Raw genomic sequence first — 17,643 nt, 5'->3', positions numbered from 1 at the left:
AAAGAAAATATGTATTTTGGTTTAATAGAAAATTTTATGAAACAAAATATTTTAAAATGTAATTCTACTGGAAACTGGCCAAAAAGAAAATAACAGTTTAAAAGAAACCCTACTGCGACTTCCCTGGTGGCGCAGTGGTTAAGAATCCGCCCGCCTGCTGATGCAGGGGACACGGGTTCGAGCCCTGGTCCGGGAAGATCCCACATGCTGCGGAGCAACTAAGCCCGTGTGCCACAACTACTGAGCCTGCACTCTAAAGCCCGCGAGCCACAACTACTGAGCCCACGTGCCACAACTACTGAAGCCCGCACGCCTAAAGCCCGTGCTCCGCAACAAGAGAAGCCACCGCAATGAGAAGTGAGAAGCCCATGCACCGCAATGAAGAGTAGCCCCCTCTCGCCGCAACTAGAGAAAGCCCGTGCTCAGCAATGAAGACCCGATGCAGCCAAAAATAAATAAATAAATTAATTAATTTAAAAAAAAAACTCTATTAAGTAAAGGATGGTTAAAAACATGTGATTCTACTAAAAAGCAGCTGGCTGATCGAAAATAAAACAAATTTTATTAACGAGTATCTTCTGACAATACTTCATTTCAGTAAATGATTCTCCATTCTTCTAGCTGATCAGGCCAAAAAGAATAGAAGAGTGTGATTCCTTTCTCTCAATTCTAATCCTTCAGCAAATTCCATCAGCTCTATCTTTAAAATATAGCTAAAAGACTACCTCTTCTCACCATCTCCATTGCTACCTGTTGGTACAAGCCACCATTATTTCTCCGTTGCACTGATTCAATGGCCTCCTACTATAGGCCCTGGAGCCCCCTTAGAGTCTATAACACTGGCTGTTTATTCTGCCTACGACATTCTCCACACAGATGTTAGCAAGATTTGCCCCCTTGTCTCCTTAAGGACTTTACCTGAAAGCCACATTCTCAGCAAGGCCTTCAGTGGCACAGACTGCTAGCTGTCCTCCAGAGATTCCTGCTCCTATTCCAATGGGTAGAGCTGTAGCTGTCTAGTCGAAGACTACCTTATTCCGCCCCCTTACATTTTGTAGTCCCTAGATTACACACTGAGTAATGGTCAGTGGAATCTGGGTAGGTGTGATAAATGCCAGTTCTAGGCCTAGTTCATCATCTTCTACCCTCCCCTCTTATGCTGTCTAGTGGCTGAATATCTATAATTCAGGGGGACCCTGCAAGCACATGATGAAGATGGTGATTTCAGCATGGGTCCCTCAATGACCTAGAGGAGTAAAATTATTCTACGAACATGTTCCAGCATACCCTGCTGTCAACTGAACTTCAAATGTGCAACAAATAACCTTCTCTTGTGTTAAGCCACTGACATTTTAGGATTTATCTGTTACAGCAACCAGTGCTATCCTAAGTATTATACATTTCCTGACCACTGAATTTCAAACTCCTGTTTTATTTTTTATTAAAACTCAATGCCTGCTTTACTTTTCCCATAGTACTTATCTGACATACTTGTATATTTACTTATTAACTTTTTAATTATCTGTCTCCTCCTGTACAACATAAATTTGTGAGAACAGAGATTTCTGTCCCTTTTGTTATCTGTATTCCCCAGAGCTTAGACCAATGCAGAGCAGACAGTGGGTACCTAGTAAATATTTATTGACTGTGTATATATAGACAAAAAGATTACATTTTTGCAAAGAACTGTAAGAATATTAAAAACATGAAATAATACAGTGGTGTTCAAACTTTTGGTTTCAATATTTCTTTACAGTCAGAAATGTTATTCAGAAGCCCAAACAGCTTTTTTTATGTAGGTTATATCAGTTGATTTACTGAATTTGAAATTAAAAATGAGAAGAGCAAAAAGTATATTTACTTCATGGAAAACAGTAATAGATCCATTACATATTGAATAAGTAATAGTTCAATGAAAAATAAATATAGTTTTAAAAATTTAGTGAGAAGTCTGGCATTGTTGTACATTTTTGTAAATCTCTTTACTGTCTCTCTTAATAGAAGACAGCTGGATTAGCATACCTGCCCCTGCATTTAACCTGTTGCAATCTGTTGCTTGGTTGATGTATACAAAGAAAATCCAGCATCACACGGATAATACAGTTGAGAAACAGAGGACTAGTTTAATAGCCTTTTCAGAAAAATGTGGATATTCTACAAGTAGTAGATCCTAAAGGTTACAAATTTAGAATCTGAAACTGTATCAATGAACTTTTCATGCTCTATTATACTAAAATCCATTGATGTTATACTCTGAACAGTTCTTTTACCCATGTATGATTTTGTAAGACCATGAACTGGTCATTTGGAAAATACTGATTCACTGAGCTATGCAGATCTTCCATATGATTACACATTTTATTATTCAATATAAAAAAACTGCATTTGTTAATATTACCACTAATATCACAAGTTTTCCAAAATTCAATTTTCATTTGGAAGTCTGAATTTTATCTTTGGCAACGAATGCTGTCAGTTGTTTTCCTTAAAGTGACATTCTCGCTTTGTTCATTTTCAAAAAAATATCTGCCAAATACCTAAGCCTGAATAACCGTAGTTGTTCTTTGAAATAAAAATGGAATTCCCTGAAAAAAGGGAGAGTTCAGCCTGCAACTCAAATGACTGCAGAAGTACTTACCCGAGGCACATGGTACTTCGGTAAACTGTATGTGTACTTTACATTTTGTCATCCAGAATGTTAAAAAAGACACATACTAAAGGGCCAAAATGTAACAAAATTAATTTTTAATGCTTCATCAGGGACACTCCTAAGGGCAGATGGCATTTTTTTCTTTTTTAATGACGACTGCATACCAGTGAAGAACACCATGACTACCTGAATAGTTTGGTGCCACTGCCTCCATCTACGTCCTAAGGAGCCAGCAGTTTTACCCACCACCGCTTTTATACCATAAATGTAGATGATAACACAGTGTAAAAGGCAAATAACATCTTAGTATTATAAAACTAGCTTTGACCACATGGATATCCTGAAAGGATCTCAGAATCCCCAGGGGTCCACGGACCAAGGGATCATGGACATATCCAACCTAAGATTTCATTTGAGACAACTACTGTCCTCTGATTTTAAAATCAAATGATCCCTAACGCATTAAGCAGACATTGCTTTATTTAAACTCATTTTTATTTTTAGTCTCTACAACCTCTCAGAGAATCCAATCAACCAAAAGGTATTAAATGAGTGATTTCCGAACACCTACTATATATGAGCTAAGTATTAGGTGATTTATTTAAAGAAAAAGATTCCTGTTTATGGGAACTTAGCTCGAAGTCTTTAAAACTGTGAGGCAGAGGCAAAAAGAACATGATTTTTCACTGTGGTTATGCATAATAAAAAGTCTCAAAGATCAGTACCTGGCAATGAGAATAATACTGAATGACTTAACAAAACAATCTTTTTTTCTTGTCACTCATTATTCCAAAAGGCAAACAAGGCAGCATTTTTTACTACTAGATACATTGAAATATTTACCAGGTTCATTCAGATGTTCCCTCCCAGGAAGCTGCTCAGCATTAATGTCCCCTAAATCACCAGTTTTGGAATCAATGGTTGCCTGAGAGAGTTCTCTTTCAAAAGCCTTGATTTCTTCAGCACTTGCTGTCCGATCCTCTGATTCTGTAAACACTCTAATAATACCATCACTATAAGGAAACAGAAAGTGATTTTAAGTCACTGCCACAGTAGGTTAACATTATCACACTTCAATGATCCAAAGCAAAAATAATCTGTATTTGTGAATACGAGAAATGTTACTATGTATTTATTGCTGAGTGTAGAACTATGCCGATTTCAGCACACTACCCTCTATTACTTTCTAAAGCAATGGAAAGGGTGGAAAAAGACTATTTAAGGAAAAAGTTACTGGGAAAGAACAAAGAAATATATATTTAACACAATTTTCAATTCCAAATTAAATATTTACCCTCATAAAAATCTACAGACATAGCATACACTTTTAAAGTGAACATTACACACATAGGTATTATGGTATAAAGAAGGGTAGTAAACTGTTTAACTTATAAAGGGCTCAAATACCCAGGACAGGGCTTAGAAAATACCAGATGCTTGATATCCGTTAATCAGAAATGCATGGAGCCTGTCCTTACTATGCCATTAACTAGCAATGTAACCTAACCCGAATCAAGAAAAAAACAGCTTCACCTCTGGAATAGATGACAGTCCCAGCCTCTATTCTCAGAAAAATGACTTCATTTCCATAATTTCTCTTTGTGAAATTTTGGGGTAGGGGAGACAAGTTAGCCACTTTCAACTGTACTAATCCTACTCAACTCTGCAGAAAAACTTTCTTACTTAACCTTCTACTAACAGCAGTGTTACCCCTTTATTTTTCTTCAACTTTAAATGATTTTAGGGTAAAAATAACTAAACCAACAAATCAACCTCTGGCCCAGCCAAGGAGTAAAATACATCCGCTTTATTAGACACTGTATCCCTTATGGCTGTCGCCCTTTTTCCTCTTGCCTTCAGTGCCACAGTAGTCTATAATCCTTTCCCTCATCCATTTCTTCAAAAATCTCTTTCTATCTGTCTCCTCTCATTTACCTTTTTCTATCATTTTCTATGAAAATGTGATGTCAAAAAAGTCACTGCTAACATCTTTCAAAGCAAATCCAAAAGCTTTCCTAACTTTCCATTCCTTAACCCCTTCATGTACTTATTGACACTGATCACAATCTCCCTCCAAAATCTCTTTTCCATCTCTGAATTTCAACATCTGGATTGCTTTTTGTTTAGGCTACTGGCTTCTTTTTCTACCCACAGTGTATCACAAGTTCAGTCTTTAGTTCTGTTCCTCCCCTTCTATGTTTCTTCCCTCAGAGAAAGATGCCCTACTGCTTGACTCTGGAAGCTCTGTGCCAATCTTGATCTTCAGTCTCAGTTGCTACACTAGGACCCAGTCCAAATGCCCATGACCAATCTGCATGAGTGTGGCTTATCACCACTCGGATCCCAGGAAGTTATCACCTTCTTCACCAAACCAACTCTCACTCTTGTCCATTTTTATTAATGTGGACTTCTAATCATCCAAAGTTTGAAACTCTATCCTTTTCTGACACGCCCCCTTCTGATCATTTTCCCTCCGCATTATCTCATTTTCCAGTCTTTTATCCATTAGCACTGCAGGGTCAATATTTCACAACTTCACACCTACTACTGCAATTGCTTACCAACTTGGTTTCCTGCCCATTGTCACCACTAGTTAAATCTAACCTACGTATTTAATAATTCATAAGTTCTGCTTTAATCACAGCACTTCTTGCTCAAGAGCTACAACCCTTTAACCCCAAGCACTGAATCTAACAAATGCTGGGCATTCCAGGTTCTCCATAATTAAGCCCCACGCTACCATCTTCCCCTGTCACCCACTGTTCCCCAGCATTGTTCCTCCACCATTTTCCTTCATTATCTTTCAAAACCCAATTCAAATTTCTTCTTCTCCAGAAAGTTTGCCCACACCAATCTCTAACTTCTCTAATTTCATGTTTCGACTGCAGAACTTACAATGCAATACTATTATAATATATCATGTATCATTAGTGCAAAACCTGTTATACCTACTACTGTTTTGTTTAGTAACACAAATGTGCCTGTGGTCTCCCCAGTTCACCTGAAATTCCTATGGCTTATCTCTGTGCACTCTAACACCTACCTAAGGCCTAGACACATATTATTGATTGATTGACTAGAATATGAGTACCTCGCACCAACCACAATGTCACCATTGTCTAGCACACAGCAGCACCATATAGACTGAGCTGGAAGTCGGATTGTTTGAGCACATTCCCCATGCTTCCAGATTCTCAGAGATCTGTCTTCTGCTGTTGTCACAAAATCTAAAATTAATGAATACAGGAAAAATTAGTTTGAATATATAAAATTAAGTACATTTATATATACCACCTTTCTAAATAGGCATACTGATTTTTAAACCCCAAGTATTTATAAATTATAGCTTTAAATTTTATGTATTTGTCACTTATACAATATACAACTTCAAAGAATCACATTTTTATATATTTAACATCTTACACACTATACTTTATACCAATAAATTATAAGAAGTCTTTCCTCAGATGCCCAAGAACTTTTTTTTTTTTTTTTTTGCGGTACGTGGGCCTCTCACTGCTGTGGCCTCTCCCGTTGCGGAGCACAGGCTCCGGACACGCAGGCTCAGCGGCCGTGGCTCACGGGCCAAGCCGCTCTGTGGCATGTGGGATCTTCCCGGACCGGGGCACAAACCCGTGTCCCCTGCATCGGCAGGCGGACTCAACCACTGCGCCACCAGGGAACCCGCCCAAGAACTTTTTACAACACACCATCAAGTCTGAATTAATATAAAGATGATCATACAGTTTCCTCCTTTAGGAAAAAGATACTTATGAAATAAAGTTACTAAATTACTCAAGTTACAGTTAGTAAATTGATTTAAATCATTAGCCCTCTGCCCCCCACCTCAAGATGGAATAGAACAATGCTCAATACAAAATTTAAAATATGTAGTATAAGACAGTCTTACCTTTACAATTTGGAAAGACAGATATGCTATAAATATAATTTGTATGACCATAAAATACTTCAAGACACTCGCCAGTGATTTGCCACCTTCTAATACTAGCATCATTTGCACAGGAGAGAAATTCTGTTTCACTCAAAATTGCCAAGCCTCTTACACAGTCTTCATGCCCTGTATGAAAAAAAAAAAAAGAACATGATAAATCAATAAAAATGGATCATTTGGTTGATGGCTCTATGTATTTTATTAACATTATAAAACACATACCAGTGAATATTAAAAACTGATTTTCAAGTTAGAGAAATACTTTTTTTTTTTCCAGTAGAAAAACCTGATAGCCAAAATTTGTACTGTAGGCTTGGCAGTATTTTTTATCACCAGTCTTGGGAAGTTCTATATTTACCATATCTTCTCTAAATTATTTCTTAAAAATTTCTTAAACCCCTCCAGAAATAAGTTTCTGATCCCCACAATTTTTTTTAAAGGAAATCCTTTATTGATTGATTGATTGATTGGCTTCACGGCATTTGGGATCTTCGTTCCCGACCAGGGATCAAACTCGTGCCCCCTGAAATGGAAGCTCGGAGTCTTAACCACCGGACCACCAGCGAAGTCCTCCAATTTTTACTTGACAATTCATGTCAACTTCTCTTCCCCAATAACAAGAGTAATTCATAACATACACAATATTAAAATATAAACAGATATATAACGAAGAGTAAATATCCCCTAAATTTCTCACCACATAATACTGAGATTAATATTTATAAAGCACCAAGAAAAGAAAAACTAAGATTACAAAAAAGATTTCAATTATTTAAGAGTTTGAAATAAAATATCATAGAAAAGTAAACTTTATTAAAATGTGAAACAGGTTGAGAGAGATTAATTTATCTAAAACCACACAATCAGTGGCAGAGCTAAAGCAAGAATTCAAGTTTCCTGCCTCCTATTCCTGCCTCTTTCGATTCAACCAAAACATAAATATAAAGCCAAACATTGTTGCTTTACCAAGGGAAATATTTCATAATTTATATAAATGCAGGCATTAAAATGATAAAATAAAAATTAATGACTATTGATTTTTTAAAAGGGCAAGAATTTATGGAATGAAAACTTCTTGTGTTATGTTGATTGTATATATATATATATATATATATATACACACACATGTGTGTGTGTATTTATTCCTCTCATCAAAGGATATTAAATGTTTTTAAAAACTTGATAAGATTCCATTTTTTTCAATATTAATTGAGGCATTGTAGATGCCACTACAATTTTTTTTAAAAGACAAAACATTCTCAGAAGTTTGTGACCTAATAAAGGAGACCAGAAGTCAAAACCTTTCCCATGCTCAGTATTTCCTATGCTGATTCAGATTATCTATAGCAGATTAATAAAAACTTAACACATATGTTGGTATGTATGGAAGCAGAAACAAAGGGATGTTTAGTTACAACTCATTGTCTACTTTCCACCTACAGATAGTTTTATCTGCACAAAGGGACTTCTTGAAGTATTATCCAGGATGCTGATCAACTTTTAAGGAATAAATAAAAGGAAAAACAAACAAACAAAATCATACCAAAAATGTTAAGTGCCCCACAAATAAATCATCAGTTCTAATATTAGACAGCAGATGCCTCGTTTTAGGAGTTATTTAATAGCTGAGGTTTTAAAAGACTACCCACCTGAAACCACAACATAAACAAAGCCTGAAAGTTGTTATTATTAAACAATGTACTTCAATATTAATAAAAGCACAACTGATGTTTTCCTCATATATGAAGATAACACTACTGACCCACCCTCAGTAAGACTTATGCTTGGAAGTTTCAGGCTGAACTTGTTCAAATGACAACCAAAACATAACTGAGTACCAAAAATTACATATATAAAATACACAGAAGCACATACCCATATTGTAGCTATTTATTAGTCCATATCTGGTTGTTTTATGAGAGGTCTCAGTACATATTTTAAAAAGATATTACCGGGCTTCCCTGGTGGCGCAGTGGTTAAGAATCCGCCTGCCAATGCAGGGGACACGGGTTCGAGCCCTGGTCCGGGAAGACTCCACATGCCGCGGAACAACTAAGCCCGTGCACCACAACGACTGAGCCTGCGCTCTAGAGCCCGTGAGCCACAACTACTGAAGCCCGCGCACCTAGAGCCTGTGCTCCGCGACAAGAGAAGCCACCTCAATTAGAAGCCTGTGCACCGCAACGAAGACCCAACACAGCCAAAAATAAATAAATAATTCAAAAAAAAAGATATTACATATTAACTGTCAGAAAATTTACATTCACCCAAGTTAAATGGCTCAAATACCACTTTAAAACTTCTAAATTTTTGAAAAAAATCACCTGTGCAAATAGGAAGCAAAAAGATTACAAAAGCTGTCTACTCTGATCTTACCAGAAAAAGTCCTCTCGCATCTTCCAGCCTTCCAAAGTTTAATAGTCTTGTCTGCTGATCCAGTTAACATTAAGCCCTGCTCAGGTAATATCTTTACTGCCCATACTGCAGCTGTATGACCCTGTGAGAAAAATGGGTATTAAGTTAAATTGCCACAGAATCATCATCTTTAATTATTTTCTCGAATATTCACATAGAACTACTGTACCTGTAAGGTCATCATGCATTTGTCATTCAGCCAGACTTTAGCAGTAGTGTCCCATGAGCCACTAAGTAATGTCCCAAATTTTCCAGATGAAAGACTACAAACTAAAGGGGAAAAAGGCATTAATTAACACATTTTCATAGAGAAAAATGCTCAACCTTGCTAGTTACTAAAACACTACAATTTTAAAAACACTTTATGAAGTGACAGTATTAGCTAATTAAGGCTCAACTCAATGGAAATGCAGAAGAGTGCAGCGGTCAAGAGCACAGACTCTGGTGCCAGACTGACTGTGTCCAAGTCCTAGCTATACCACTTAGGAGCTGTCTGACCTCAGGGATATTACTTAACATCAGATTCCTAGACTGTAAAATGAGGGAGCAGGATTAAGTGGGCTGCACAATCCCTTCCAGTTCTAAGAAACTACACAGGAAAATAATGCAAATGATTTTCAAACGCTATTTATATAGTTATTTAGGGTCACTTTAGTTAACATGACAGAAAAAACTAGAGTGAAGCTGACTCATTTCATTACTCAACAGTAGTGAAATGGTTAATTAAGTGCCTTATGATCTTGATGTAACACTGTACAAGCTAAAAATTATAAGTATGAAAAATTATCTAAAAACATGGAAACAAAAAAGACAGAGTTCTGATTAAAAATGGCAGATTATCCACAGTAATGCTATAAATGGTATTAATCTACAAGGACAAAGAAAACAGAAAACAACATAACTGACTTAGCAAAATGGAGGAGGTTACACAGAAAGCGATTAGAAGCAGAGTAACTGGCCCCACAAAACTGAGACTAAGTATCCAGCCACTAGGTTCCATAGAGGATGGGGCTAAGCAGAGGACCTGAAAAATGAGAACAGTGATTCAAAGGCTGCACACAACAGAGTGAAACACTAGACCTCTCCTCTCAGCCTACAGTGTCAGGAAAGTACATCCTTATCCACTGCAGGAAGGAGACTGGAGGTTTATTCTCTGGAGGAACTGAAGCAGAGTTTCTAGACTCTGGTCATCAGGCATAATAAAGGGCTGGAATAAGGAACCCTAAGAAACACAAGGGGAATAAGTAGAAAGTCTCCATCCTGAAATGTGGTACCTACAGTGTCCCTGCTCCCACAGTATCCGCAGCCAGGCATACATCCCACTCCACCTAAGTAAGAGGCAGGAGGACTCTTTTCTAGAGGACTGAATAATGTTAAAGAACTCCAGATGCAGACATTCGAGAGGGTTTCCATCTAAAAAGTCAGACCATCAGATCACCCTCTAACGAAGCCCACCAAACATCAAGTTCCACCTACATGAAAGAGAAAAACCAAAACAAAGAAACAGAAAAATAAGGGGGAAGGGGTTTGGGGGACCCATAAGAAACAAATCCAATTTCAGGAAGCAGAAGAAAAATCTTCAATACAGTATTATTTGCAAACAGATATTATATAAAAAAAGAACTAATGAGAGAACGAGAAAATTAAATGCTAAAAATAGAAGAACCAAACTGAAAAAATAATAAAAAAAAAACTAGGGGGAGAAAAGTCTCCTGAGAATTAGACCCAAAAGGCAAATATATGAAAAATAGGAAAGGATAATTAAGAAAGTTAGAAAGTAATTTCAAAATGTCCAACATCTAACAGGGATTCCAGAAAGAGATAATTGTGGAGGGGGAGGAGAAAGATGAGGCAAAGAACACAGAAATAGTACAAGAAAGATTCCTAAAAATGAAGGTCATGATATCTAGATTGAATGAACCCACAGAAGTGCCCAATGAAAGGCACTTTGAGAAACAGAGATAGACATGCATTGTGAAATTTTATAACATTAGAAATAGAGAAGACTCCAAAAGTTTGGGAGGGGACCAGAAAAGTGATGCTATTTTGATTCCCCTTCTTTTCTACGGGACAAACTTCTAAATAACGTTATACATTAAAGACAATGGAGCAATGCCTTCAAAATTCTGAGGTTAAATGGTTTTAACACAGGATTCTACGTCTAGCCAAAAAATCAAATATTCAATAAGACTAGAATAAAGCTATTTTCCAATATGCAAATACAATATATTTAACCCCCATGTCACAGCTTTCTTAGGAAGCTGCAACAGCTGTATTACACTAAAATGAAAGAGTAAGTTAAGAATGACAAAACACGGGATCTAGGAAATAGGGAAATCCGGGATGACTTTAGCCCAGGTAGTACCAATCCAACAAAAGGCTAGAAGGTTACAAGAGGAAGTTTCCAGGAAATACATGGAACATATAAATATTTTAACGTGTGTGGTAGCCATTAGTTATATTCATCAAATATTTTCTGCTCTTCACCTTCTAAGCAAATGGTAAGACTGAACTCCCCAGTTCCTTTGGCTTTAGGTATGCTACATGACTTGTTCTGGCATTGAAAAATGAGCAGAAATAATGTTACTTTCAGGCGGAAGCTTTAAGGATACGTGCACAATGAAGCCATGCTCCCTCCCCACTACTCCAATCTCTGTGAAAGCACATGCTGCAGTGAAGCTTCTGTCATCCGGATCCCACAAGGAGTAGAGCCCCCTGCTGCACTGGATCTATAAGAAGCAAAGCAAACTTATTGCATTAAGCCACTGTGATTCTGGAGTTGTCTGTTACCACAAGGTCACCTAGCCTACCTGACCGATTCAGAATTAGTAGCAAAAGTGAGGCACTGCTGAAGCAAAAAGCTGAAATATACGGCAGTGGTTTAACAGGCAGGTAATGAGGAGACTATTACCACAGAATAGAAGGCTGGTGCTCCTTATCATGTAGTAAGGAACATTTGATAAAGCTGTTACCGGCAATAACTCAGGACATGACAAACTTGTAGTCTAAAGAAAGAGGCTGGAAAACAGGACTTCAGTGATGGGTGTCGCTTACTACTGGCCACATTTGGCTAGGTACTAAAAGAATGGAATGAGATCAAGAACTGGCTGGTTCCCAGCCAGAAACGAAGAGTCCAAACTTAGGGATTTGCAGAGTTGGAAGAGCCAATTGCTTCTCAAGCCCAAATGAAAAATGTAAACCCGAGAAGTCCTTTCAGCAGCAAAGGACAACTGAAACCCAGCCATGCAACAGGAACAAATCAAAAACATGGCCATCCATCCTGCACAGTGCCAAAACTTCCAAATGGATTTAAAGCATTTTCAAAGCAAAGAAAATTAAGGTTGTTGCCCTGAAAATAAATGCTTTCACCTGGGAAAAGAGCTCAGGGAAAAGAACCTAAAGGTTCAGCTTTCCAACTAACGTCTGAAAGGCACAAGGTTTCAGTAGCTAAATCTGAAGAGGCACACAGGGAAAGAAAGGAGAGATGGGGAGTAATACAGCAAATCTAGACTACAGCTGAGGTATGACTACTGACAAAGAGATCTGACTGGAAATCAAACAGGTAAAAAACATAAGTTTTTCAGAGAGTTATGCTGCCAATAACTAAAAATGTCTGTGACTGTTCAAGACTTAACACGACCCTTGTGCACCTGGCTCCCACAAGCAGAAAGCAAGTTGAAAAAGTTGGTAGTCCCCAAGGAGGGTCAATGTGAACAAGGAGAATAACAGAAAAGAATCCCAGAGGGTTAAAGGAGAGCCATGAAGAACAATGGATTGGGAAACCCCTTTTGGAGACCAGAGGGAACTGATCACAAAAACCTATCACTCTCAGAGTAGGGGGTCCTTGAAACAGCCACCCATCTGAATTTCAGATGACTACAGATTAGAAACTGCTGTCTTGCATTGCTCCCTTTTCTGAATGGGAGTGCTTCCTCTGACTACCCTCAATATTCCACAGTTGTATACTGAGTGAATGGGTGACAGATAACTTGTGTTTTTTGGTCCACGGATCTCCAAATTTAAGAGGAACTATGTCTGGACCTGATGTAGAAACACCTGAGCATCATTTCCCTGATATTTAGAATACTATGTATCATCCAGAAATTCTTAATTTTGAACTTGATGCTGCAACTGGATGGGACTTTTGGCTTGTCTGACATTCAGAGAGAAGTGGGTATATTTTGCCTGCAGAAGAGAGAGCAAGCTGAATAACTAGTGACCAGAGGCAAACTGTGGTAGCTCTCTTTTTGGGCCCTGGCACTTGCCCCGAAGTGTGGGATGGCACTTTCCTCCTCCATTACCTAAAACCGCAACTTGTAATGTAACTGGAAAGTGTTATATATATACACTGACTAAAAAACAGTACCACTCTACCATTTAGAAAATAAAATTTGGGCTAGAAAGCTAACAGAAAAATGACATGACATAAAGATGTCAATCATTAATTTCTTTATTTCCTACTCACTAATGTGGTATGTTTTAAATTTAAAAAAGAAAGAAAGAAAGGAAAGAAGGGAGGAAGGGAGGGAGGGAGGGAGGGAGGGAGGGAGGAAGGAAGGAAGAAATGACATTTGGCTTCAAACCATCAAGTAACTTAACAAAATAACAAAAGATGACCTTATGATAAAGTAGAAACAAACCAGGCAGAAAAAATACTCTAAAATGTGAAGCAGTATTTTTACTGCACAGGTTTCTATGAGAAACACATTAAAAAAAATCAAGATAGGGCTTCCCTGGTGGCGCAGTGGTTGAGAGTCTGCCTGCCGATGCAGGGGACACGGGTTCGTGCCCCGGTCCGGGAAGATCCCACATGCTGCGGAGCGGCTGGGCCCGTGAGCCATGGCCACTGAGCCTGCGCGTCCGGTGCCTGTGCTCCGCAACGGGAGAGGCCACAACAGTGAGGGGCCCGCGTACCGCAAAAAAAAAAAAAAAAAAAAAAAGAATGGATGAATCTTAACATCATGAAAAGAAATATTACATGCCTCCTGTTGTGCTACAACAGAAAGTATAAAATTCTTGCTCAAAACTTGAATCTGAATCTGATCAAGCTTCTAGATCTAATAGCTTACAAGACTACGGGACTGAGGAACATGAGGCTAGAGAAATGAGGCTTTAACCAGCGGAGTTCAGATTACAGGAAATTCTACAGGTAAAATAAGCTGGTTTCAAATAGAGAGGGGATTTAAAAAAAGAAAGAAACCAATAGATGGAAAGACAAGTGGACCTTTGGGTCACAATTCAAACAAACTGTAAAAAGAAACATTTGAGACAACTGGGTAAATTTGAACACTCACTGGATATTTGGTAACGAGAAATTAGGTTTTGTTTTGTTTTAGATGTGATAATGATATTGTTTTTAAAAAAGAGAGAGGGACTTCCCTGGTGGTGCAGTGGTTAAGAATCCGCCTGCCAGTGGAGGGAACACGGGTTCGAGCCCTGGTCTGTGAAGATCCCACATGCCGTGGAGCAATTAAGCCTGTGCGCAACAACTACGGAGCCTGCGTTCTAGAGCCCGCGAGCCACAACTACTGAGCCCACGTGCCACAACTACTGATGCCCATGCGCCTAGAGCCTGTTGTCTGCAACAAGAGAAGCCACCACAATGAGAAGCCCGCACATCCCAACGAAGAGTAGCTCCCGCTCGCCGCAACGAGAAACAGCCCGCACACAGCAATGAAGACCCAACGCAGCCAAACGTTAATTAATTAATTAGTTAAAAAAAAAAGAGAATCCTTATATTTTTGAGGGGTCAGCAAACTGTGGCCTGTAGGCCATCTGTTTTTGTACAGTGCACAAACTAAGAATGGTTTTTATATTTTCAAGTGGTTGAGAGAAAAAAAAAGGTACTTCCTGACATGTGAAAATTATGACATTCAAATTTCAGTGTCCATAAATAAAGGTTTATTGAAACACAGACATGTTCACTCATTTATTGTCAGTGGCTGCTTTTGCACACAATGGCAGAGCTGAGCAGTTGTGAAAGTGACTGTATGGCCTGCATAGCCTAAAATATTTACTACCTGGCCCTTTACAGAAAGTTTGCCAAACCCTATTGTAGTGCTATATATTGAAGTATTTACAAATGAGAGAGTATATTGGAAATTTCCTTTAAAATAATATTTTGGAAGAAGCAGAAGATGAAGCAAGATAGGCCTTGTGTTGATAATCCTTGAAGCTATGTAAATACATGAGTAGAAAAGATCATTACACTATTCTCTTTTATGTTTGTTTATATATAACTTATAAAATACTATGTCTCTACTTTTGTATACATTTGAAGATTTCCTTCAAAAAGTTAAAAAAAATCTGTATCACCCTGTATTGACGATTTCCCATACCTACACACAAAACATTTTACAAACTCCTTAAAGAAATTAAGTTTAGACTGCTTATGGGCCATACTATTTGCTTACAGATGTCCCAAACTATTCCAGATACATAAAAAAAAAGTAGTATACATACTGCACTGATTAAGCATATCATTTTATAACAAAGAGCTGTTAAGCAAACACAAATCCAGGAATATAAAAGAATCAGAAATACAAATCACAGAAAATGCTGTTCAAAAGTATTAAATACTCTCAAATAATGATACCAGAACCCTAAATACATTCCTTCTGGGGCTTTAATTTGCTGCATAAATACAGACATAACAGCCCAAAGATAAAGAAGTGCTCTCAGTTTTCCTGAGTAAATGAATTTCTTGCACAAGATAGCTGAAAAACCAAAATTACAAAGTATATAAAACCATAATCTTTTCCTTTTTACATATATAATCATGTCAACCATTACTGATGACAATAAGTCTGTAACAGAGAATTTGCAGAACAATGATGATCCAAAAGGTTTTCACTATTAAGCCATAGCTATAGGTAAAAAATAATAATAATAAAAACTAGGGGGCTTCCCTGGTGGCGCAGTGGTTGAGAGTCTGCCTGCCGATGCAGGGGACACAGGTTCGTGCCCCGGTCTGGGAGGATCCCACATGCCGCGGAGCGGCTAGGCCCGTGAGCCATGGCTGCTGAGCCTGCGCGTCTGGAGCCTGTGCTCCGCAACAGGAGAGGCCACAACAGCGAGAGGCCTGCGTACCGCAAAAAAAAAAAAAAAAACTAGGGAAAGCAGATATAAGAATTTTATCTTCAAAAGGATGAAACTTATTCAAACAGAAAAATACTAAAGCATTATACTCACCAGTATTTTTGTGACCTTTTAGTACATAAAGTGGTGCTGGACTCTCCAGTGAGAAAATGCAAATATTGTGGTCATTTCCTCCAGTGGCGATTAGTCCATGAGGGTACATGTCACTTGAAGGTATGATGCATACACAAGAGACAAAATTGGAGTGGCCGCTCATACAGTGCATTTCTGTAAAGCCCCTGTTAGGACTGGAAAGACATGATAATTCATAAGATATACATTTGTCCTCTGACTTAGCCTAAGAGAGACGTTGTCAAAGTACTCATTTTCTTTTAGTATCTAGGTTGAACTTTATATACCACTTTAAGAATCTATTGTTTTAAATTAAATATTAAATACCTAATTTGTCTTAGCTACTACAGAGGCTTAATCAGATTAGGAGAAGTTTAATTAGTGTTTCACTGTTAAGAGTATGTTAATTAACAGAAAGAACAAGGAAGGAAAGGAAAGGAGACAAATATCATAAGTGGTTTTTTTTTTTCCTCCATCTGCATTTCTACTTATCAGTGATTGTTACCTTAAGAAATCCCTGGTGAAGTGAAACATTCATGCAATTAGGATAATGGAATCTACTATCAATAAGCCGTAAACACATTGAGGACATTTGCACACTCTGAAACGTTAACTTAGTACTCATTAGTATAGCATGTGTATCTAAATAGCTAGACTATCAATCACTTTCAATATGCAAACTAAAGGAACTAATACAGGACATACAAATGACTGCTCTAGGGACACAGCATATTAATAACTGCCTGGGAATTAGAATGATTACCAATTTGTTATACACATCCTTCACTTAGTACCACTCCCTTACATAACAGGTCAAACAACAGATTATGATATACTATATGTGGAAGGCAGTAAGTTAGCTGTAGAGGGGGATAAAAGAATTATATCCCTGATTCAAGCTAAATCAAGGAGTTTGTGATCTAGCTGAAGGAGATAAAACAACTGAACATAAAAGGGAAGATTCCCAGATAAAGACTGCCCACATGCTCATCTATATTCACTCCTTTCCCAAACACCACTACAACAATATGTATAACGTATATTTTATATCTATCTATCCATCTATGTATATTTTAAGAAAGGCATAAACCCACAAGGCCAGAGAGAATAAGAAAAAAAAGAACAGAAATATAACTGAATACTGAAAGCTGACAGAAAAGTAGTAAAGGCCTTAGGATACTTGAAAAAAATGAGTTCTAAGCAGGCATCAGGGAAAGTAAGAGGCCCAATTTACCAACGAATCTGCAGAAGGCTCAAGAATTAGCAGCACTATGTATCACTAGGAAATGGGAACAAAAAACTAGAATTAGGAAGACTAGTTGAAAGTCTTTGGAATCAGACACAGAATCATATCAAAAAATCTTCAAAGGAAGGTATTTGGTAGTAGCTAGTTTTAACTTGTTTACTTTATTTTGGT

At 37.8% G+C, this 17,643-nt stretch overlaps 1 protein-coding gene across 2 annotated transcripts in view; it reads right to left on the bottom strand.

Moving 5' to 3' along the window:
- Positions 1–17,643, bottom strand: part of PLAA (phospholipase A2 activating protein) — a 39,008-nt gene that overhangs the window by 15,957 nt on the left and 5,408 nt on the right. For both annotated transcript variants that reach the window (XM_079927581.1, XM_079927580.1), the window contains exons 2-7: positions 16,209–16,402; positions 9,187–9,287; positions 8,979–9,099; positions 6,561–6,728; positions 5,742–5,877; positions 3,494–3,663 (exon numbers count right to left, since the gene is read on the bottom strand). In XM_079927581.1, coding sequence (XP_079783707.1) covers positions 3,494–3,663; positions 5,742–5,877; positions 6,561–6,728; positions 8,979–9,099; positions 9,187–9,287; positions 16,209–16,402 — 890 coding nt within the window. The remainder of the gene's footprint in view (positions 1–3,493; positions 3,664–5,741; positions 5,878–6,560; positions 6,729–8,978; positions 9,100–9,186; positions 9,288–16,208; positions 16,403–17,643) is intronic.

This window comes from Stenella coeruleoalba, assembly GCF_951394435.1.
Source record: "Stenella coeruleoalba genome assembly, chromosome: 7".
Lineage (NCBI taxonomy): Eukaryota > Metazoa > Chordata > Mammalia > Artiodactyla > Delphinidae > Stenella > Stenella coeruleoalba.
The sequence above is the reverse complement of the archived record's forward strand: the minus strand, read 5'-3'. Positions and strand labels throughout refer to the sequence as shown.